This window comes from Haematobia irritans, chromosome 4, assembly GCF_050003625.1.
Source record: "Haematobia irritans isolate KBUSLIRL chromosome 4, ASM5000362v1, whole genome shotgun sequence".
In the NCBI taxonomy this organism is placed as follows: Eukaryota; Metazoa; Arthropoda; class Insecta; order Diptera; family Muscidae; genus Haematobia; species Haematobia irritans.
In genome coordinates this window covers 74112449-74136431 of record NC_134400.1, presented here as the reverse complement: position 1 = coordinate 74136431, position 23983 = coordinate 74112449, and the positions used below count along the sequence as shown (strand labels likewise).

At 33.0% G+C, this 23983-nt stretch overlaps 2 protein-coding genes and 2 long non-coding RNA genes across 4 annotated transcripts; all 4 read right to left on the bottom strand.

The window, feature by feature from the left end:
• Window positions 1-3229: 3229 nt before the first annotated feature.
• Window positions 3230-3915, bottom strand: LOC142236660 (uncharacterized). Its single transcript, XR_012722143.1, has 2 exons — window positions 3824-3915; window positions 3230-3758 (listed from the first exon to the last, which is right to left on the bottom strand). It is a non-coding gene; the product is annotated as an uncharacterized LOC142236660 (long non-coding RNA).
• Window positions 3916-7383: 3468 nt separating this feature from the next.
• LOC142235578 (uncharacterized) lies at window positions 7384-10989 on the bottom strand. The gene has a single exon (XM_075306839.1). It carries the CDS (start codon window positions 10987-10989, stop codon window positions 7384-7386), a length of 3606 nt encoding a protein of 1201 aa, XP_075162954.1.
• Window positions 10990-11135: 146 nt separating this feature from the next.
• Window positions 11136-12368, bottom strand: LOC142235577 (uncharacterized). Its single transcript, XM_075306838.1, has one exon. It carries the CDS (start codon window positions 12366-12368, stop codon window positions 11136-11138), a length of 1233 nt encoding a protein of 410 aa, XP_075162953.1.
• A 6243-nt stretch (window positions 12369-18611) lies between these two features.
• On the bottom strand, window positions 18612-20088 carry LOC142234041 (uncharacterized). Its single transcript, XR_012721545.1, has 3 exons — window positions 19709-20088; window positions 19230-19643; window positions 18612-19165 (listed from the first exon to the last, which is right to left on the bottom strand). It is a non-coding gene; the product is annotated as an uncharacterized LOC142234041 (long non-coding RNA).
• Window positions 20089-23983: the final 3895 nt, after the last annotated feature.

The window sequence follows — 23983 nt, the reverse complement described above, 5'->3', positions numbered from 1 at the left end:
TAGTGGGGATTCTCAAAAGAGTCCCCAAATTCAAAAAATGTTGGCAGGGATGCTAGACTTTTCAAACGAATACCTTAAATAACAATATAGATTAAAAAAAAGATGAATATCCTGTATTTGGAAATATAGATGACTTTCTTAAGCTTATTAAATGAAAACGCCAGAAAGCACAAGTTCGTGCTTTTTTGAAACGGCACTAAAATACCACCAAATGGTCTTTTTTTGAAATTCTAAAAGCACTACAATCGTTGGAAAAATGCTAAATTTCAACAATTTTTCAAACATTTTTTCAAAGGATTAGGGTAATATTCAAGTAGAGAAATTGTTGAGAAAAACGCGTTCTCAACAAAAAACAGACATTACCCTCAACAGTGAAATTCAACACATTAGCAATAATATCTCAAGTGTTATCCTCAAATTGAAATGCATCGCTACTCAATAATTTGTCAAACAATTTTCGATGCGAGTCAAATATAAAATTAACATCGTTGCAAATACTTTTCAACCTAAATTTGTATGAAGGATATACCCACTTCAAATTGAAAGTCAAAGCCAAAATTCTATGAATTTTTTATAATTTATCCATTTTCATCAAAATAAAATATATAATACACTACACTACATAATACACTACAATACCAATTGATAAATAATAATCTTATTAAGCATATCAACAAATAAGAACAAAAAAAAACAAACAACAAAACTTTAAATATCTTAAACACTATTAGTAAACACTTTTGCATTGATAATTCGATTTCCTTCCTTTTGGTGTCATAACACAGCATTAAAATTTATTAACATGCGGGCAATTTGAAATTAGGAACGTACTGGACCGCGTGTTAGAATTGATTTCCAGCAGAAGGAATTCACAAAATATCCATTTTAAACTGTTAATAGCATATGAATTAAACTGACGATGTGATGCACATTTTCATCCAGAAGTTGTTGATTTCAACAATTTGTTGTTTTTAACAATTTTAATTGGTTGTACTTGTAATGTTTCTGGAAATTTTTTCTTGTCGATAAGCCACTCATTTTTCATTGGTCAGCTTTTTAATGTATGCAAGAATGTAGCATCCAAAGATTTTAGTTTTCTGCAAAGAGATTTAAATTTAGTGACTTCTCTAAAGTGTTGATTTAATTTTTCATATTGAGGTACCATTATTATAAACTATTCGAAGCAGTTCCAGTTAATTGTCCACCATTTTTTCATCGGTCAGCTTTTTAATTTTTTCAAGAACGTACACGCAAAAAAATAATTCTTTCCTCCCAAACGAAATTTTAGACAAACAAAGTTCGTTTCTCATTTGCTTTTCGCTGTAAGGAAGTGTATTTGGAAGAAAAGTATATACTTTTTGTGATAAACGTTTATTCGTTTCCAGGATGTAAAAACAATTTCATAAAGACTAGCTCAAAAAAAAAAACATTGTTTTCTTGCTAATTGCATTGTCCCTCACATCTTTCTCACATCCACGAGGATTTTTAGTTCTTAACACCTTTTCCTGTAATACCAACAATGTAGAAGAAATTATACGATTTTATAAATTTTTTTTATATTATTTTTATAATTTTTTTTACCTTTCGCCTGGACGGAGAATCGAACCGCGGACCATGCACATTGTAAGCCAACACACTAACCACTGAGCTATGTACCTGTTATGGTCATCAATAGATAAATATACATATAAGTTATATTTATATAGCATAGCTTGCGGCGCCCACGAACCGAATAAACAAAGTTTATTTAACAGAAACAAACATTTAGTTTGGCACCGTGGAGCAGTGGTAGCTACGTCCGACTCTCATGCCAAGGGTCGTGGGTTCGATCCCTGCTTCGGCCAAAGTTTTTTTTTTGCTTTTGTTTTTTTTTTACATATATTCCAGATATATTCGGAAGATTCCGAAAAAATGTTCAACATTACATTGTACTATATTAAATTTTGAACTGTAAAATGTGTCTTATTAAAGACCTAAAGTCAGAAAAGAACAGTGTTTGATATAAACGAAATGGACTGTGTTGTTATTTCAAACATAACTTTTTTTATTGAAAAAATAAAAATTTTGTAACAAACGAATTTTTTTGGTGATAAAAGTTTAAAATTTTCGAAGCAATTCAAAAAACTCTAACAAAAGAAAAACGTTTTCGGTACAAGTTTTCCAAACGTTTTTTTTCTTTGCGTGTAAAATCCATAATTTTAGTTTTCGGCAAAGAGATATACATGTAGTGACTTCCTTAAAGTTTTGTTTAATTTTTTATTTTCACTTACCTATTTTTATAAACTATTTGGTTATTTGTCTAAAATTTTCCATTTTTTTTATTTCTTGCAATTGACCACGAACTTCGTTGCACAATCACATGGTTTTTTTCGTTGCATTTTGAAAACCACATGGTTTTTTCGTTGCATTTTAGGGTAGTGTTTTGTCAAAGTTTTCTCATATTATCTTCAACACCTTTTCAAAGATTTCGTCAACATTTTGGCAAATTGGAAGTAATTCAATTTGAAGATGTATTAAAGATGAGCTATTTCAAGTCAAGTTGAATTTATGTTGAAAATTATATTTACCCTCATACTGAAAAGTTGTTGCATTTGAAAAACGCTCATCCTGTGTTTATTGGGAATGCTTTATTTTCAGCAGTGTGGTCATTGTAGCATTTTTGCATAAATTTAGAATTAATTTTTTATATTTTAAGGCTGGTACTCTGTTCGGTTTTCACGTTGAAACTCCATACAAAACCACAAAATGCGAAAAACTAGCGAAATTTTTCCATTTGTGGTACTTTGTTTTTTTTTCGAGTTGAAAAACTGACGTTTATAGAATGGCGCCATTTGCAATATGAATAGAAATAATTTATTTATTAAAACTATTTGTGTGGGTTTATATCGCAAACACGAATCATCCCAATAAACACAAACGTTTGAAAAATGCTAAATTTCAACAATTTTTCAAACATTTTTTCAAAGGATTAGGGTAATATACAAGTTGAGAAATTGTTGAGAAAATCGCGTTCTCAACAAAAAACAGACATTACCCTCAACAGTGAAATTCAACACATTAGCAATAATATCTCAAGTGTTATCCTCAAATTGATATGCATCGCTACTCAATAATTTGTCAAACAATTTTCGATGCGAGTCAAATTCAAAATTAACATCGTTGCAAATACTTTTCAACCTAAATTTGTATGAATGATATCCCCACTTCAAATTGAAACTCAAAGCCAAAATTCTATGAATTTTGTATAATTTATTCATTTTCATCAAAATAAAATATATAATAAGACACTACACTACATAATACACTACAATACCAATTGATAAATAATAATCTTATTAAACATATCAACAAATAAGAAAAAAAAAAACAAACAACAAAACTTTAAATATCTTAAACATTATTAGTAAACACTTTTGCATTGATAATTCGATTTCTTTCCTTTTGGTTCCTTCCTTTTATTAACATGCGGGCAATTTGAAATTAGGAACGTACTGGACCGCGTGTTAGAATTGATTTCCAGCAGAAGGAAATCACAAAATATCCATTTGAAACTGATAATAGCATATGAATTAAACTGACGATGTGTTGCACATTTTCATCCATAAGTTGTTGATTTCAACAATTTGTTGTTTTTAACAATTTTAATTGGTTGCACTTGTAATGTTTCTGGAAACTTTTTCTTGTCGATAAGCCACTCATTTTTCATTGGTCAGCTTCTTATTGTTTGAAAGAATATAGCATCCAAAGATTTTAGTTTTCTGCAAATTTATTTAAATTTAGTGACTTCTTTAAAGTGTTGATTTAATTTTTCATATTGACGTACCAATTATTATAAACTATTTGAAGCAGTTCCAGTTAATTGTCCACCATTTTTTCATTGGTCAGCTTTTTAATGTTTTCAAGAACGTAGAATCCATAATTTTAGTTTTCTGCACAGAGATATACATTTAGTGACTTCCTTAAAGTTTTATTTCATTTTTTATTTTCACTTACCTATTTTTATAAACCATTTGGTTATATGTCTAATATTTTCCATTTTTTTATTTCTTGCAATTGTCCACGAACTTCGTTGCACAAATAAGTATTGAAAACCACATGTTTTTTTCGTTGCATTTTAGGGTAGTGTTTTGTCAAAGTTTTCTCATATTATCTTCAACACCTTTTCAAAGATTTCGTCAGCATTTTGGCAAATTGGAAGTAATTCGCAAACAATTTGAAGATGTATTGAAGATGAGCTATTTCAAGTCAAGTTGAATTTATGTTGAAAATTATATTTACCCTCAAACTGAAAAGTTGTTGCATTTGAAAAACGCTCATCCTGTGTTTATTGGGATATATTTGTTCCCAAAATATACAAAAGATGAAAGGAGTAGCAGACCAATTGCCCAAGGAAAACTAAATGTTAATTTTGTCATAGTAAGCATCAACCACCAACTTAATTCAATATCGCTCCCTGTTACTTAAATAAACACCGCTTTCTTTGTGCGAAATAATGATTTCTATACAATTTTTCGCAAGAATGAACATAGTACCGACCTTTACGGGTTCGGGTTTCGATTTGAAATCACTTTATTGCGATTACATTTTCTAAAATAATCAAAATTGTAAATCAAAACAAATCTCGATAAAAATAAAGCACGCTCCAAATAAATAACATTATCTGCTTCAAATGAAACTATTTTAATAAAGTTACCACGAAAATTACAATGCGAAAATCGAACAATGTGCCAATTTTAATGCTTAGTACTAAGTTCGTTTCTGCGAAAACCGAATATCTTCATCTATCTCCGTAAATAGGGTTTCAAACCCAGGGATGTTAACTTATTTATGCGAAATAATATGCCTGCCTATTTTTTCGTGCGAAAAATTCAGGGTTGTATAAATATGTGTTTGAAAATGCTCAAAACAAAGATTTCACATTTATTCCGCGCTAACGTTTTTTGTATGGAGTATAACAGTTTTTCGCGCGAAACGTGATCTTAGTACTAGGTATAAGGTAAGTATTAAGTTCGAGTTTAAGCCTAGTACTAAGATCACGTTTTCGCACGAACAACTGTTATACTCCATATAAAAAACGTTAGCGCGGAATAAATGCTTTGTTTTAAGCTTTTTAAAGCACATATTTATACAATCCTGGATTTTTCGCACGAAAAAATAGGCAGGCATATTATTTCGCATAAATACTGTAACATCCCTGGGTTTGAGATTCTATATACGGAGATAGGTGAAGATATTCGTTTTTCGCAGAAACGAACTTAGTACTAAGCATTAGCTCCTAAATTCGCTATTTTTTCACGATTACTTTTCTCTAATAACCCTGCCAACATTTTTTGAATTTGACAGCGCTTCTGCCAATCCCCACCATGTCGAAAACAGTCGTATAAGATATCCAAAACTTCTAAAAAAAGTGCCGTCACTAAGTTGTACCACGCTAAGTAACTACAAAAAAGTATCGCATGAGTGCAATTATTAGGTGCCTTTTTAGATAAATTTAGAACGACGCCAATAAGAGGCTCTTCAAACTAGCTGGAAAATAATCATTGTGGTCAAGTAAAACACGATTTTTAGATGTTTATTAACTTGAAGAAACATTTATAAATTCATATAAATATACACCCAGAGAAACGGTTGGTTGCAATTCGATCATTACAATAAGGAGAAAATGACAGTAACTTATTTATTGTTTTGATTATTTCCCCCATTATATATCCAACACAACTGTAAAAAAGTTCGCAAAATCAAATAGGAATTCCCATAACTATTCAATTGGTTACAATAACCAATGCCGATTTAGTTTTATGTTTCATAAAATTGTGGAGCTAACTACCAGCATAGTGAGACCTATAGCATGGGACAACATCAACAAGTGGTTAGCATAATCAAAAGAATTTTGTTCAATCATGGGATGCACGTAAGGTAGTTGTTGCAACAAATAAATGGAAATAGCAACATTGATAATTTAGATGGTATGACGCTACAAAATTTGCAAAACGGGGAACAGCGTCTTTAAATTTACTTATTAATAGTTCGCAATAAATTGAACAAAATCTTTCGCATTAACAAGTATAGACTAGAATTTGGCTTAAGGTAAGTATCGTACCGATTTAGTAAAAAAAATATTATAAAAGTTTCCATACAATTTGCAGGCTTCATACACCAACAAACACAAATACTTTTTACGGCATGCCAGCTTTTCTATTGTATTAACCACATACAATTCTAGAACGAGTAAACGGCGGTTCTAATTCGATCTGTATTTATATCTAGAGGCTTAGGGAGGAAATCTATGGTAAGTATATTTTGAATTAGGTTTTGTAGATTGACCACATAATAACCATCTACCATTAGTATACAACAATATCCTTATAAAAAAAGACAAACATTATTTAGATATTAACTAACAGTTTTCCAAGGACAATAATTGAAAATATTATAAAGGAAACGAAAAGGAAAATAAGCAAAGATATAAATAGTTTTACAACAAAGAACAACAAAGAACCACAATGACCATAATGAAAATAACCCAATAAACACAGGATGAGCGTTTTTCAAATGCAACAACTTTTCAGATTGAGGGTAAATATAATTTTCAACATAAATTCAACTTGACTTGAAATAGCTCATCTTCAATACATCTTCAAATTGTTTGCGAATTACTTCCAATTTGCCAAAATGTTGACAAAATCTTTGAAAAGGTGTTGAAGATAATATGATAAAGCTTTGACAAAACACTACCCTAAAATGCAACGAAAAAACCATGTGGTTTTCAATACTTATTTGTGCAACGAAGTTCGTGGTCAATTGCAAGAAATTAAAAAAAATGGAAAATAACCAAATAGTTTATAAAAATAGGTAAGTGAAAATAAGAAATCAAATAAAACTTTAAGGAAGTCACTATGTACGAGATTTTCTGAATGAAACGATTTGAATTTTATTAGTTAATATTAAAAAGGTTTATTAAAACAATCACGACATATAGCATAAACAACTCGTCTTATTATATAGAACAACAAGAGGTTATTTTGATATTTAACATTTAATGAGACAAATGACAAATAGCTAGTATGTTCCGCGGTAGCGTTTTGATGTTCTCGAGAGTAGTTTTATTACTAAAAGATGTTGCAGGTATGTTATATATGACAAATAATAACATTAGTGTTCAATTAATGTTACATAAAAAACATAGAACAAAAGAGACAATCATCAGTGATGGACGATATAAATTTTGAATTACGAGAAGTACAGAAAAGTCCAATACATTCTCCCCCACTAAGAACGATAGTTCTTAAGCCGCATATCATTTTTATTCTTCTCTAGAAGCCTCCAAATGTGAACTGGACATCTCATCTGACGGTAGAAAACAGATCTTAGAAATTGGACGTTTTATGAATTTACCATTGCAATGCGAGCTAGTGGCCAATGTCCCGGAGTACTACGCTCATGAAGTACCAATACAACATCTCCAATTCGTGCTTCTCGTTCCACCCTGTTCCATTTGGGTCTCGCCTGCAATCTGTTGAGATATTCTTTTGACCACCGATTCCAGAAGTGTTGCTTCAACTTTTCAATCTGCTTCCACCGAGCCAACCGATCTATTTTGGAATCTAATAAGTCCTGCTCCGCCAAACAAGTTGTAGGCTCACCTATTAAAAAATGTGCTGGTGTTAACACGCTGAAATCGGAAGGATCGGTAGAAAGTGGACAAAGAGGCCTGGAATTTAAGCAGCTTTCAATTTGGCATAACAGTGTCGATAGCTCCTCATAAGTAAGAATTCGGTCGCCCATTATCCGACGTAGGTGATGTTTTGTGGATTTTACTCCGGCCTCCCAAAGGCCTCCAAAATGGGGCGAAGCAGGTGGTATAAAATGCCAAGTAGTGCCAATATTATGCAGCCCTTCCGCTAGCTTTTCAGGAATCGTTGCCTTCGATCTATGATGCAAAATTTGCAATTCTTTTGATGCCCCAATAAAAGTGGTACCGTTATCTGAATATAAATCAGTACAATGTCCTCGTCGTGAGGTAAATCTTTTGAAAGCGGCTATGAAATCCTCAGTGGTCAAACTGGAAACAACCTCAAGATGAACCGCTTTAGTGCACATACACACAAATAGACATATGTATCCCTTGCTGGTAGTGCTTCGTCTCAGGGTATTCTGCTTTATGGTGATCGGACCGGCATAATCAAGGCCGCTGTGCTTGAAAGTTCTTGCAGGATTCAGTCTCACTTGAGGAAGATCTCCCATAATTTGAGTTGCGGCTCTAGACGCATATTTAAAGCAAGTTAAACAGTTACGTTTAACAGATTTTGCCAAGTTTCTGGCCGACAAGATCCAATAATGTGTCATGACATACGATTGCATTAGCTGTACTCCCCCATGTAGCGTTTTATAATGAGCTTCTGCAAATATAAGAGTAGAAATGGGATCAGTTTTTGTTAGCAATATAGGGTGTTTTTTCTCAAACGAAAGATCTGCATTTTTTATTCTTCCTCCAACTCGAATAACACCGTGTTCATCCAGAAAAGGTTGAAGTTTTATTATACGGCTATTAGCTGGTAAAGGAAGTTTGCTTTTGAAGCAAGCTAAGTCATCCTTAAAGGAAATCCGCTGGCACATCTTAACCAATAACAATCTGGAACACGTTAATTCGAACGACTGAAGACAGCCTGAAATCGTTTGCAGTTTCGATCCAAGTCTTTTAGATATCGAGGCCTTTATATTGTTGTAAAATCTTAGAATATAAGCGGTTACTCGTTGAAGTTTGTTAAAGGATGAATATCTCAACAACAAATCCGGATACTCTGACGAACTTGGTTTTGTTAATTTAGTAGTTGCGAAGGAATACACTGTAGGTTTAATTGCAGCTGGTTGCATGTTACTTTTGAACTTGTTTACAGGCCATGTTTCTTCGTTCTCTGTTAGCCAATTTGGCCCTTGCCACCAGATGTTGCATGCTTTTAAATCTTTTGGTAGCAGGCCTCTTGTAGCACAATCAGCAGGGTTATCTGTAGATGAAACGTATCGCCACTCGGAAATATTTGTCAAGCGCTGTATTTGGGAAACACGATTTGCTTCGTATACTGGTAGCTGAGAAGATTGAGTTTTAATCCAGGTAAGCACTGTAGTACTATCCGACCAAAAATTAACATTTTCAATGTTAAGACCGATGCAAGATTTTACCTTGGAGAGCAGTTTTGCACCTAGAACTGCTGCGCAAAGTTCTAGCTTTGGGATTGTTTGCACTTTCAGTGGGGCTACTTTCGTTTTTGATTGAACAAGGCAAACATGTATACTTCCATCTACTGTTACCACTCTCAGATATACCGCGGCAGCGAATGCTACTTTTGAAGCGTCACAGAATGTATGTAACTCTGCTGATGAAGTAGACTGGCAAAGAAACCATCGTGGCAGCGATAGCTTTTCAATATCTTTTAATGCGACCCGATATTTACTCCATTCATCATGTAAATTTTTTGGTAAAGGATCCGTCCAATCCAAACCTTCTCGCCATAAATGTTGAAACATTATTTTTGCAATAATGGTTGTAGGGGCCAACCAGCCAAGTGGGTCAAATAGCCTTGCGGAATCTGAAAGTACGACACTTTTAGTTATCTTGTCACAAAATGAATAATTCACCTTAAAATAGAAGTGGTCACTTTTAGGATCCCAAGACAATCCGAGTGCTTTGACCATTTCAGTATTCTGGATTGGAAAACTGCTGCTCGTAGTTCGAAATTCTGAAGGAATCGTACTTAGGAGCTTATCGGAATTCGAACTCCATTTTCTTAGAGTAAAGCCAGCTTTACCCAAAAGTAAAACAAGCTGACGTGTCAATTTAGCCGCCTCCTCAACTGTATCGCAACCAGATATTACATCGTCAACGTAGGTATCGGAATCAATGACCCTACTGGCTAAAGGGTAATCATCCTTGCCATCCTTTGCAATCTGCTTTAGCACACGTATGGCCAAAAAGGGCGCCGACGTTGTACCATACGTTACTGTTTTCAGTTTGTAGATATTAATGTTGTTATTACAGGGATCACGCCATAGAATGCATTGATATTTTTGATGATCTTTGCATACTTTTATTTGTCTAAACATCTTTTCCAAGTCGGCTGTAAAAGAAATCTGAAAACGCCTCCAGCGGGTAATAATAGTAGGCAAATCATTTTGTAAAGGAGGCCCACTTGCAAGTTCTTCATTTAAAGATGCTTGGGGTGCAACTCTACTACTCCCATCGAACACCACTCTAAGTTTTGTAGTGGTGCTACTTTCTCGTAAAACACCATGGTGAGGCAAAATATAAATGTTGGCAGGTAAATCTCTAGGGTATGTTCCAACTTTTTCCATATGGTTTAAAGCTTCATATTCTGCCATAAAGTCCTTGTATGCCTTTGCAAACTGTGGCCGAAATTTGAAAGACGTTTCAAGTTTCTTTAGCCTTTGTAGTGCGAGATAGTCGGTGTTCTGAAACACTGGTTCATTGTTACCTTTCAACAAACTTTTAAAAGGTAAATGCACCTCATATCTGCCATCAGGGGTCCGGATACATGTTTTTGAAAAGTAAGACTCGCAGTCTTCTTCTTCTATGGACAATTGTTTAGTTTCACTCAACTCCTCCTGTTCCCAGAATAAGCGTAATTGATTTTCGAGATTACAACAATTTATAGCTAGTGTGGATGTTGTATATGGCTTTCCGATTGGTCCAGAAATCAACCATCCAAAATAACTTTCCTGCAAATATATGCTATTTGGGAATTTTATACTATTCGATTTCATGATCTCACCGTAAACATCGCTACCAAGTAAAATATCTATTTTTGATGGCAAATAAAAAGTGGGATCAGATAGCTGATATGCATCCAAGTTAGGTAAATCTGTTTTCTTTACATCGACAGGACTATAAGACGTAATTTTTGTTAAAATTAGCGCACTCACTATTAAATTGTAATTCTGAGTATAATTTGACATCAAGTTCAGCTCCGCCATATGTTTTATTGATGTTTTGGCAACAGATCCAATCCCATCGATTGTCGTCTCTTCTATTCTCTTCTTATTCAAGTTTAACAGCTGACAGATCTCTCTGGTTACAAAAGAGGCCTGAGAACCGGGATCAACCAAAGCTTTTACACAGATCACTCCAGATGGGTGGTTAATAAGACTTTAGCTGTAGCTAGCAGAACTTGCGACTGTTTGTTTGCTGAAAGAGATGTTATGTGGGAGTTGATATGTAATGTTGGCTGGGTATTACTTAATGCAGTAGCATTCAAATTGTCTACTGTAGTAGACAGTGCTGTGTTTGATCTATGTTGGCTTATTTCATTTACATACGCAGCATGCAGAATAGTATGATGGGTTTGTTGGCAGAGTTGGCAGCGAGCAGCTATTTTGCATTGACTACAGTTGTGGCCAGTGTTTAAGCAGTTTGGGCATACATTATGTTGAAGTACGATTGATCTCTTCTCTGTTGGTGACAGTGATGAGAACTTAAAGCACTTGTATAAGGGGTGTCGACGTTGGCAGCAGATGCAGAGATTTGTGTTTACGGCAGAGTTATGCACATGCATCGATCGCTTATAGGGTCTTTGTTGATGAGCGCGGTTAACAGAAATCATACTCTCGGCTCTGTTAGTTGACTCCTCAACAGACTCCAATGTTCTGAAAGCAATTTCCAAAAAGTTGAATAAGTCACCCATGGATGGATTTTCATTTGAATTTACGCATTGTTCCCAATCTTTTCGAGTCTGCTTGTCCATTTTCTGGGTTGTTAGGTATATTAAAATTGGATCCCACGTATCTATATCAATATCTATTGATCTTAAAAGAGATAACGAAGATCTAGTTGAGTCGAGCAATTCCTTTATGCTTGCAAATGACCCATTTGATTGAGGAATTCCAAACAATTTGCTCAATATTTGATCGATGAGTTTTCTCCTATTATGATATCTTGCTTTCAGTGCATCCCACGCAGCAGCGTAGTTTCTTTCGGAAGCTGGGTATTGATTTACGATGTCCAATGGAGAACCCTTACAAGAGCCCTTTAGGTAAAAATATTTTTGAATATCAGTTAATGAGTTGTTGTTGTGCACCAAAGAAGTGAACATATCACTGTAGGGTATCCACTCTAGGTATTCTCCCGTGAAAGTAGGCAGTTCGATTTTTGGAAGCTTAGCATATGAAGAAGTGTTAGCATTATTGTTGTGGGTGGATATAAATGTACTTGCTAAATGATTATGTGACATTGATGGCTCTTCAAATAGATCTAGAAGTTTTGATTTGAGTGAAAGATAAGTATCAAAGAAAATCTCATAGAAGTCATCATTAAGATATGGTATATCTTTTTCATCGATGGAGTTCTCCAAAGCCATTGTACAAATTTGATCATGGTCCTCTTTGAACGCTTTGTAAATTGATTCAACTTCTTCTAAAACACATTTTATGTATCCTTTTGTTCGGTTGTTGTCAGATTGTTTGTCAAAACGTTTTGCCAATTTTTGCAAATGGCTATATGCTTTTTTTTGCGCTGCTACAGCCGAAGAAAAGTTCTCCATTTTATAAACTTAATGAGTTTATTCGATGTTGCGTTAAGAATTATAATTAAGTTTATTTATTTATTTTTTTTTTTTTTAATGATGAACCGGTAAGCTCAGAAAATACCAGACAATTTTTTTTTTTGTAATTTTGTATTTGTTCAGAAATAGACGAATTGACTAGTTGCAACCACGTAAATGGAGTATATTACACAACTTAACTTTCGTTGTTTCTTTTGTTTTATGTATATATATTTTAACAAGGAATAATTCCCGGGTTTCGGCACCAATTTTTAATGTACGAGATTTTCTGAATGAAACGATTTGAATTTTATTAGTTAATATTAAAAAGGTTTATTAAAACAATCACGACATATAGCATAAACAACTCGTCTTAATATATAGAACAACAAGAGGTTATTTTGATATTTAACATTTAATGAGACAAATGACAAATAGCTAGTATGCTCCGCGGTAGCGTTTTGATGTTCTCGAGAGTAGTTTTATTACTAAAAGATGTTGCAGGTATGTTATATATGACAAATAATAACATTAGTGTTCAATTAATGTTACATAAAAAACATAGAACAAAAGAGACAATCATCAGTGATGGACGATATAAATTTTGAATTACGAGAAGTACAGAAAAGTCCAATACACACTAAAAGTATATCTCTTTGCAGAAAACTAAAATTATGGATTCTACGTTCTTGAAAACATTAAAAAGCTGACCGATGAAAAAATGATGGACAATTAACTGGAACTGCTTCAAATAGTTTATAATAATTGGTACGCCAATATGAAAAATTAATCAACACTTTAGAGAAGTCACTAAATTTAAATCTCTTTGCAGAAAACTAAAATCTGTGGATGCTACATTCTTGCAAACATTAAGAAGCTGACCAATGAAAAATGAGTGGCTTATCGACAAGAAAAAGTTTCCAGAAACATTACAAGTGCAACCAATTAAAATTGTTAAAAACAACAAATTGTTGAAATCAACAACTTCTGGATGAAAATGTGCATCACATCGTCAGTTTAATTCATATGCTATTATCAGTTTAAAATGGATATTTTGTGCATTCCTTCTGCTGGAAATCAATTCTAACACGCGGTCCAGTACGTTCCTAATTTCAAATTGCCCCCATGTTAATAAATTTTAATGCTGTTTTATGACACCAAAAGGAAAGAAATCGAATTATCAATGCAAAAGTGTTTTGTTGTTTTTTTTTTTGTTTTGTTCTTATTTGTTGATATGTGTAATAAGATTATTATTTATCAATTGGTATTGTAGTGTATTATGTAGTGTAGTGTATTATTATATATTTTATTTTGATGAACATGAATAAATTATACAAAATTCATAGAATTTTGGCATTGACTTTCAATTTGAAGTGGGGATATAATTCATACAATTTTAGGTTGAAATGTATTTGCAACGATGTTAGTTTTGAATTTTACTCGCATCGAAAATTGTTTGACAAATTATTGAGTAGCGATGCATTTCAATTTGAGGATAACACTTGAGGTATTATTGCTAATGTGTTGAATTTCACTGTTGAGGGTAATGTCTGTTTTTTGTTGAGAACGCGATTTTCTCAACAATTTCTCAACTTGAATATTACCCTAATCCTTTGAAAAAATGTTTGAAAAACTGTTGAAATTTAGCATTTTTCAAACGTTTGTGTTTATTGGGAATAAACTGATTTTTCACGGTGTAAAATACATCCCTGGATTAATTGACAACGCGAACTTGAGAGAAACAATATCAACAAAAAACATATGTTTTGCTTTCAAGCCACAGAATACATTAAGCGCCGTTTTCACAAAAGTTAAAACACCAATACAAAAAGAACAACAACATGACGTGGTATACGAAATCAGCTGCAAAGGTAGTATTAAAGAGAAATGTGATCGCATATACATTGGAACTACGAAGAGAACACTGGAGACAAGAATTGGAGAGCACAAAACGGACACAGAAAAACGGAAAGAAAGAACAGCATTATCACAACACATAATAAGCATACAGCTGACTTTGAAAACTGCAGAATACTTGACAAAGAGAAAAGAGAGATAAAACGAATGACAATTGTAAGCTTAAGAATACAACAAAATATAAGACGAACAATGAATTTAAAAGAAGATACGGACAACATAAGTTCTGCTTACAGTGTTGCAATCGTGAAACCCCGGCTGTGACATTAGTTTTAGTTTATGTTTTATGTTGTTTTATATGTTTCGTGTTTACTTTAATTCAATGTAACTTAAGTTAAAATAATATTGTAAGTGGAAATGTTTATGGTGTTGTAAAGAGTAGAAAATTATAATGTGATTTTATTTAATAGACGAATTCCCCTGATGAGGACAACAAAAATTGTCGAAACATTAGGAACAATGCAACAAATAAGTCTTTTTATTTGCGAAAAACAACCTTAGGTCTGATAGCTTAATCATATGGGAAAATTTTAGAAATTAATAAACGGGCCAAAATAATAATCAAAACAAAATCATCGGAAAGCCTGCCGAATAACTACACCATCTTTTAAATAAAAAACACTATTTCAACAACATCAAAAGAACACAATGAAAGGATGTTCCAACACATAGCACTGAAATATGATAAAAACACCTGTTCGAAGATGAAGGAATATTGCAACGAGAGAAAATTTCTGACACAACAACAAGAAACACTCAAGTTTTTGCTGACATGTAGAAGCTACGGCATCATACCCAAATCACACAAAATTTACAACAACAAAGGTAGCAAATCTCTTTCAATGTAATACATTAAAAAGACAACTAACAACAGTAGAGTATAATTTTCATAAGAAATTACTAAACTTTGAAATATCACAAATAACCCAGCAAAAAAGCGTCGCCAAAAAAGTAATGAAATGTTCTTTTTGGATCCGGAAGTGGTGCAAAATTGTCGCAGAAGCGATGAATTTAACATGGGCTTGTCATAGGACGGAAGTCCTCCATTTCAACAGCCGCTGCACTGAATTTGCATCACTTCTTTAGGTGTGATCCGAATTCAATGTTTTGGATGTAAATTAAAAAATTTAAGAATATCATTGGGAGTGCATCTTCTGGAAGTGCTTTTAAAGTTGTGCATTTGGAAGAACTTCCAAATTTTTTTGCTGGGAATATCAATATAAAAATGACAAGACAAAAGCAATACCACGTAGAGACAGAAAAAGAATACACAGCATTCAAACAAAAACAGAATGACAGGATGAAAGGAATCACAAAAAACATTAGGGAGAAACAACACAAAAAAATCCATACACTGAAGAAAACTCAGTTTAATAAATATGGGCTTATCTATAATGATCATTGGTTTGATAATAAAATTAATATAAGGGCTGTTTTCTTTTAGCACTGGATACCCTTAGCCGTGAAGGACTAAAAGAAAACAGAGTACTCGTTTATCCAGGACAGCTCCAAAAATATACAACACTGTCATCAGCTGTTTAAAAACAATCACAGAAAAGAAGTGAAATCTTGCATTTTTAATGTATGAAATGCACAAATTAGTAATAAATATTTACTGCTGCGATTATTTATGACATTGTATCAGTTTGAAATTCATTTTTGTCGATAAATTAGTCACAATAAATTGCTCTTGTGAATCGAAGAAGCGTCACTTTATTAAACTACAATCTGGCAACATCGGTGCGACTTGCACTGATGAGATGTTCTGGATAGAACACCAGTGCAACGATGTTCTGGATAGCGCATACAAATGTTGCATCCAGTGCTAAAAGAAAACAGCCCTATAGACATTCCAGATGAATGCAAATGGCTACTATCACTGGGAAAAATGTTTGCTCTTCCAGTCAGTTGTAAGAATTTTTCTCCTTTATGCTTAGTAGCTCGTTTCTGCGAAAAACGAATATCTTCATATATCTCTGTAAAAAGGGTCTCAATCCCAGGAATTTTAACTTATTTATGCGAAATAATATGCCTGCCTATTTTTTCGTGCGAAAAATCCAGGGTTGTATAAATATGTGTCTGAAAATGCTCAAAACAAAGATTTCGCATTTATTCCGCGCTAACGTTTTTTATATGGAGTATAACAGTTTTTCGTGCGAAAACGTGATCTTAGTACTAGGCTTTACACACGATAGCACACGTTGAAGAATGTATACAACGATCTGAATACTACGTTCGCACTAGACACGAAATCCTCGTAAACGAGGAATTTGGCCGAAATCCTCTTAGATCTCCGTAGATTTGCAATAGGCAAATATCAGCTGGCTTGTAGAGGATTTCAACAAAATCTCTTTCAAAATACCCTATACTGCCTTGTGCAACTGTGGTTTTAGTACTAAAAATGCGCTTTTTGCAACTCTGTCTAAATTTTCCTTGTATATTAGGGCTGTTTTCTTTTTGCACTGATTACAACTTTTGTATGGCAATCGTTGCACTGGTGTTCTATCCAGAACATCTATCAGTGCAAGTCGCACCAGAGTCACCATGATATGCTAATTTTGTAGTTGTCAAAATATGAGTTGGCAACTAAAGTAATACTCGGAAAGGAACACATCTCAAGTGAATGTCAAATACAGAAAAGAAGAAGAAACGAACATGGATAAATGGTAAAAAGTAAATAAACAAATACTAATTTGTTTGGATTTTGCATTAATGTGGGTATTAAGTTCAAGTTTAGCCGCTAAATTCGTCGTTTTTTCACGATTATTTTCCTTTAATAATCCATGTCAAGGAATACAAACTTTGTGAAAATTTGCTTTGGGTTATTCTATGTATAATTTTATGCCCTTTTTGGTGATTTAGTTTTCACTTTAGCGGCTAAACTCGAACTTAGTACTCATCTTTACTCTCGTGGAATGTGTAATAGTCGAAGGGGACGTTCCGGCCCCTGGGTCGATCTAGCAGTGTCTGTGAACAAAATTTGTAATCAAAGGCGAGGTCGCAATTTTAATCCAATCCATCCAAAAAGTTTCATCAATCATGCTGGGGGCAATATTATGGTCTGGGTGTCATTTTCTGGACAAGTTATTGACCAGAGTCTTCAAAAAACATGTCTCATATAATTTGCAATCGATTCCTGCTTCGACCGAACACCAAAAAGTTTTTCAGCGGTGGATTATCCCACCTCAATAATGCTGGTGACATTTCTGAGGGTTTCGAAGCTTCTCTAAGTGGTTTCACTGCAATGTGGAACGCCGTTCGGACTCGGAGGAGGTCTCTTGTCATTGAGCTTAACATGGAATCGGGAAGCACTCAGTGATAAGAGAGAAGTTCACCAATGTGGTATCACAATGGACTGAATAATCTAAGTGAGCCTGATACATCGGGCTGCCATCTAACCTAACCTAACCATGCCAAAATTGGTCGATATCGGTCCATAACTATATATAGCCCCCATATAAACCGATCTCCAGTTTTGACCTCCGGAAGCTCTTGGAGGAGCAAAATTCATCCGATTCCTTTGAAATTTGGTACATTGCGTTAGTATATGGCCGCTAACAGCCATGCAAAAATTGGTCCATATTGGTCTTTAGATATATATAGCCGATGGCCAATCACACAACAATTGGTCCATATCGCCAAATATAATCTATCAAAACTTTATTTCCATAGAAAAAGTTTGTCAAAATTTTATTTCTATAGAAAATTTTGTCAAAATTTTATTTCTATAGACAATTTTGTCAAAATTTTATTTCTATAGAAAATTTTGTCAAAATTTTATTTCTATAGAAAATTTTGTCAAAATGTTATCTCTATAGAAAATTTGTCAAACTAAATTATATACGTATTAAGTCGGCTTTTTTGTTTAATACCCAATAAACACAAACGTTTGAAAAATACTAAAATTCAATAATTTTTCAAACATTTTTTCAAAGGATTAGGGTAATATTCAAGTTGAGAAATTGTTGAGAAAATCGCGTTCTCAACAAAAAACAGACATTACCCTCAACAGTAAAATTCAACACAATAGCAATAATTTCTCAATTGTAATCCTCAAATTGAAATGCATCGCTACTCAATAATTTCTCAAACAGTTTTCAATGTGAGAAAAATAAAAAATTACCATTATTGCGAATACTTTCAAACCACAATTTGTATGAAAGTCAATCCTAGTTCTAACTGAAAGTCAATACTAAATTTCTAGGGATTTTGTAAATTTTATTATTTTTTTTCGTTAACAAATATAATAATCTTAAAAATAACATTAATAATATATAAAAATAATAATATAATACCAATCAAAATGTAATTATCTTATTAAACGTATTAATAAATAAAACTATGAATACAACTTTAAATATCTTAAACATTTTTACATGTATAATTCCATTTCCTCCATAATGTTGGTGTCATTAATATGCTGGCAATTTGAAATAATTACTATCGAGGAACTTGCTGGCTTGTGTGTTAAAATAGATTCCAGCAAGAGGAAATCACAAAATATCAAATTGATGACGGGATGTAAATTGATGTAATGCACATTTTCATCCAGAAGTTCTTGATATAGGAATTGTTGCACTTTGGTTTAATTGATTGCACTTTGTAAGTTTTCTGAAAACTTTTCTTTGTTGTTTCCTTCATCGGTTTTTCATCGGCCAACATCTTCCAAGAATATACCATTCAATGATTTTAGTTTTCTGCAAAACAATCGAGTTTTGTGATTTCCATTATGTTTTCATTTCACTTTTTATTTTGACTTACCAATTTGTATTTCTTCCAACTGACCACGTACTTCGTGATTTCCTCAAGAACGTTGGTGTTACAAAATTGTTGTTATTAAAATACTGGCAATTTTCAGGAACTTGATGTCCAGATAATTGGAATAAATTTCCAGCAATTTCAATTCACAAAATAACAAATTAAACCGATGATGCGATATAAATTAAACTATATCACATCGATAGTTTAATTTATATCGCATCATCGGTTTAATTTGTTATTTTGTGAATTTCGAATTATCATCCAGTAGTTGTTGATATAGAAAAGCATAAATACCAAGTTTTTTTGGTTGCACTTTGATTTATGGAAACTTTCTCTTCTCGATAAGCCACTACCATTTTTCATCACCCAGCCTCTTAATGTGTCCAAGAATCAGCATCCAAATATTTTAGTTGTCTGCAAAGAGATTTGATTTTAGTGACTTCCTTAAAGTTTTAATTTCGTGTTTTAGTTTTACTTACCAATTATTATAAGCAATTTCAATTGATTATTAAAAAATTTCCACATTTTTGTATTTCTTCCACGAACTTTGTTGTCAAAAGTAGTATTGAAAACCATGTGGTTTTTTCGTTGCATTTCAGGGTAGTGTTTTGTCAAAGTTTTCTCCAATTATCTTCAACACATTTTCAAAGTTTTCGTCAACATTTTGCCAAATTGGTTGTAATTCGCAAACAATTTGAAGATGAATTGAAGATGAGCTTTTTCAAGTCAAGTTGAATTTATGTTGAAAATGATATTTACCCTCAAACTGAAGAGGTGTTGCATTTGAAAAACGCTCATCCTGTGTTTATTGGGTATATACCCCATATGGAACAAACTTACAATTTAGAAGATGAGGTTAATGCCTTGCCAACGGCCGCAACCCGTGTAATTATATAGTGGATGACAGTCTTTACTGAAGTTGCTATGCAATCCATGGTGGAGGGTACATAAGATTCGGCCTGGCCGAACTTACGGCCGTATATACTTGTTAATTTTCTTCGGATGAAATATGTTTAACTCTTTTAAACTTGTTTGCCATGTTTCTTCCATTATATTAGCATTTTATTTATTTGACATATTTCTTTATATCCATATTTGTACTTAATAAATACATACATACATATGTTCTCGCATTGCTATAATTATACCACCATTTTCATGAAGCTCCGTTAGCTAAAGAACTTTAAAATCGTACAAGGACATACCTGTCATGCCTCCTATATATAACATACGCCAGTTAACAACTTAACTGCCGAAAAATTTTTTCGTTTAATGGCCACTTTCTCATCCTCCGATTAATTTTAAGCGGAGGATAGACCTCCAGTTAGTAAAATTTTTGTATGGGATCAGCTGTTTTATCGACACGATAAATAATAACTTAAAAAAAAAATATTCATATAATCTCATGTGTAGAAAATTTTATTTATTCATAGGTATGTATACAATATTTTTATAATATTAAATTAAGCCGACGGGCTTTTTGTGCAGCAAATAAATCAATTACTTCTTCAGTCGGCACATTTATTCGGCGATGAACCGACATTAATGCCAATCCATTGAGTCTACTCTCGCTAGTCGAATTTCTAAGATACGTCTTTAATCTCTTCATTGTTGAAAATGAAAGTTCGGATGAGTACGTAGTAACTGCAGGGATGGAAAATGCAGTACTATAGTACTTTTTTCAATACTTTTTCACCCCGGTCAGTACCGTAGTACCCCCGCGAATGATTTAGTACCTTTTGTGTAGACATTTTTGAGTCGATATCAGATTTATGGTACAATAGCTTTGACAAAATATTTTAATATTTTGAGAAAGTCTTTATCAATCTTATTTGCTAATAGTCTTTTACAAATATTGCAAAACAGACATGTTCATGTGGGAAGAAAATCTCGATTTTGTAAAAGACATAGTCAAAAACAGGATTTTATTGAACTTCAAGAATGTTTTAGTCGAAAAAAGAATGCGATTCTATATTATCGATTTTTTATTTCGGTAGAAAATGTTGTCAAAATTTTATTTCTATATAGAATTTTTGCAAAATTTTATTTTTATAGAAAATTTTGTCAAAATTTTATTTCAATTGAAAATTTTGTACAAATTTTATTTCTATAGGAAATTTTTGCAAAATTTTATTTCTATAGAAAAATTTTGCAACATTTTTTATCTACAGATTTTTTTTGCAAAATTTTATTTCTATAAAAAATTTTTGCAAAATTTTATTTCTATAGAAAATTTTTGCAAAATTTTATTTATATAGAAAATTTTGTCAAAATTTTATTTTCTTTAAAATTTAGTCTCTTGACAATAATTTTCCAGTGAAATTTAGTAAAAAGTACCTTTCCGCTCAAAAAATACCTTTTTTGTAATTTCTTAAAAATTGTATTTTCCATCCCTGAGTAACTGGCAAAGTGACCAAAATTTTTAAAAGAATATGCACGTTTGGAAATATCTCTTTATTGCACTCTCCAAATGCTTCCATCGCTGAATTAGGCAGGTTCTTTTCGCAGGTTTTGCGCCATTTCATTTACACGTGTGTGTTTGGCTGTTTCGTTGTTGTTGCTATGGCCAAACAAAGCGAGTCATGTTCACAAAAAGAACAACAAACACAAATAAAAAGCAGAAAGACATTTTCCAAAAATGAAATTTGTGGTGCGAGAACAAAAACAATTTGTTTTTTTCGACCGTCGTTTGACGGGCTTTTCAACTAGTATTCTATGATTTGTGCAAGTTTTATAGGTAAGCGTTTTTCAAAATAAAACCTTACACTGAAAAAACAGTGAACCCACCAGGAAGAAAACTTTCGGTTAATTTTTGAAAATTTTTAATATTTGTAGAAAATTTTAACTAAACAGTATTACAAACGTTGGCATCACGCCGATGTCATAAAAAATAAGTAAATATTTTTCGACATATTCAAGAAAATTTATTAGACATAACTAAGTTTTTTCACTTGTTAAAGAAAATTTTGTAGTTTGAAGGAAAAACTTGGAGTTCAAAATTGCAAGAATGTCTTTAGTGACATACGAAGTTCATGATGGACCCATTTTTGGTCAAATTGACAAATTGAAAGAAATTCTGAACTATTTTGTGGAAGACACGAATTTAGTTCATCTTTATGCTTTATTTGAGTATATTTTTTTGCTCGGTTTCAGTTAATTTAACTAACGTACACAAAAAATTATTAGAGTAAATGAAACTTTCTCCAAACATAATAATTCCATGAACTAACATAAAGTTAAATTGGCTTTAGTGAAATAGAGAGTTCACTTTTTTTGAGTGTAAGCTTTTCTTCAACATCTTCGATAAGATTTTTCTATGCAGCTAAAAATATATATTTATTTATATAAAAATATTCATTCATTTCGGGGGGTTTGATCCCCCTCATCCCCCCCCCTGAATACGACCTTGAACGAGTCTGTCAACATCTTTTTGTTTTGCCGCCCAGACAGTTTATCCATTTCAATTGATGGTCCTTCACTAATGTCTCTCTATTTCTCATGCTTGTTGTATTAGCTCCAAATTCATTTGCACTAACTATACTAATTGAGCGATTTCGCATACATCCACCCATGGAACAAACTCGTTTGGCCGTCTCCATATGTCATCGTTGTAGCTCTTTGGCTTTGTTTTGTCACACCACTTGATATAATTTCTTCTCGTGAGTTCACCTCAACAAAGATTTTAATTTGAGCTAAAATTACACTCCTATAACTCAAGGCGACAATTTCTTCTCTTCAAGGGCAACTACAGCTTCTCGATTGGTTGATAAACTTAACGCACTGAATCTGTGTCCACGTATCATTAGTTGTGGAAAGGTAGTCAGCAAACCCTCAATGAGTTATTATTTTGAGAAATAAGAACTCTTTCGTTTTTGGTTTAAATTAATTTTCTACCGCGTATTTTTATTTGTAAACAATAAGATTGATTTTGACAGCTGGGGGCCAAGTGTTGCCAATCAAAATCGAAATTTGAACTGATAACTTTTTGCGTTTTCTTTTAGCACTGGTTATCAGTGCAAAAAGAAAACAGCCCTATTGATCTATTTGGACCATTACCACAAACTCCACAAGGCAATCAGTGGATACTTATTGTCGAAGATCTGTGTAGCCGCTGGACCGAACTGTTCTCTTTAAAGGTAGCTTCGGCAGAAAACTGTGTCATGATACTTCTGAACGAGATACTTTTAAGATACGGCATACCCAGAAGAATACACTCGGATAATGGCCCACAATTTGTATCGGCCGTTATGCAAAAACTAACTTATTGCCTTGGAATCAAACAAACTTTTACACCTGTTTATCACCCTGAGTCAAATCCTGTGGAGCGTAAAAATAGGGACTTAAAAGTGCAGCTATCGATCTGTGTTAATAAAGATCATACCAAATGGGATTTAAATTTGGCATCTATTCGATTTGCTATGAACACTGTGAAATGTGCATATACTGGATACTCCGCTGCATATCTTACATACGGAAGGGAGCTTCGAACACCATTTGAAGTTCAAAATGATTTACGAGCCATTGTATCTGCAGAGAACTTTATTCCACAAATAACTCCACATTTACTTCAATTGGCAGACTCACTAACACTAGCAAGGGAATCCGAAGAGATAATGCACGATAAGAATAAAGTCTATGCTGATGCAAAACGTAATCCTCAAAAGAAAATGTCTATTGGGGACAAAGTTCTTATTGCCACTAATATACTTAGTAAAAAAGAAGTATATGTTAAAATAAGAAAGGATCATCTTGCT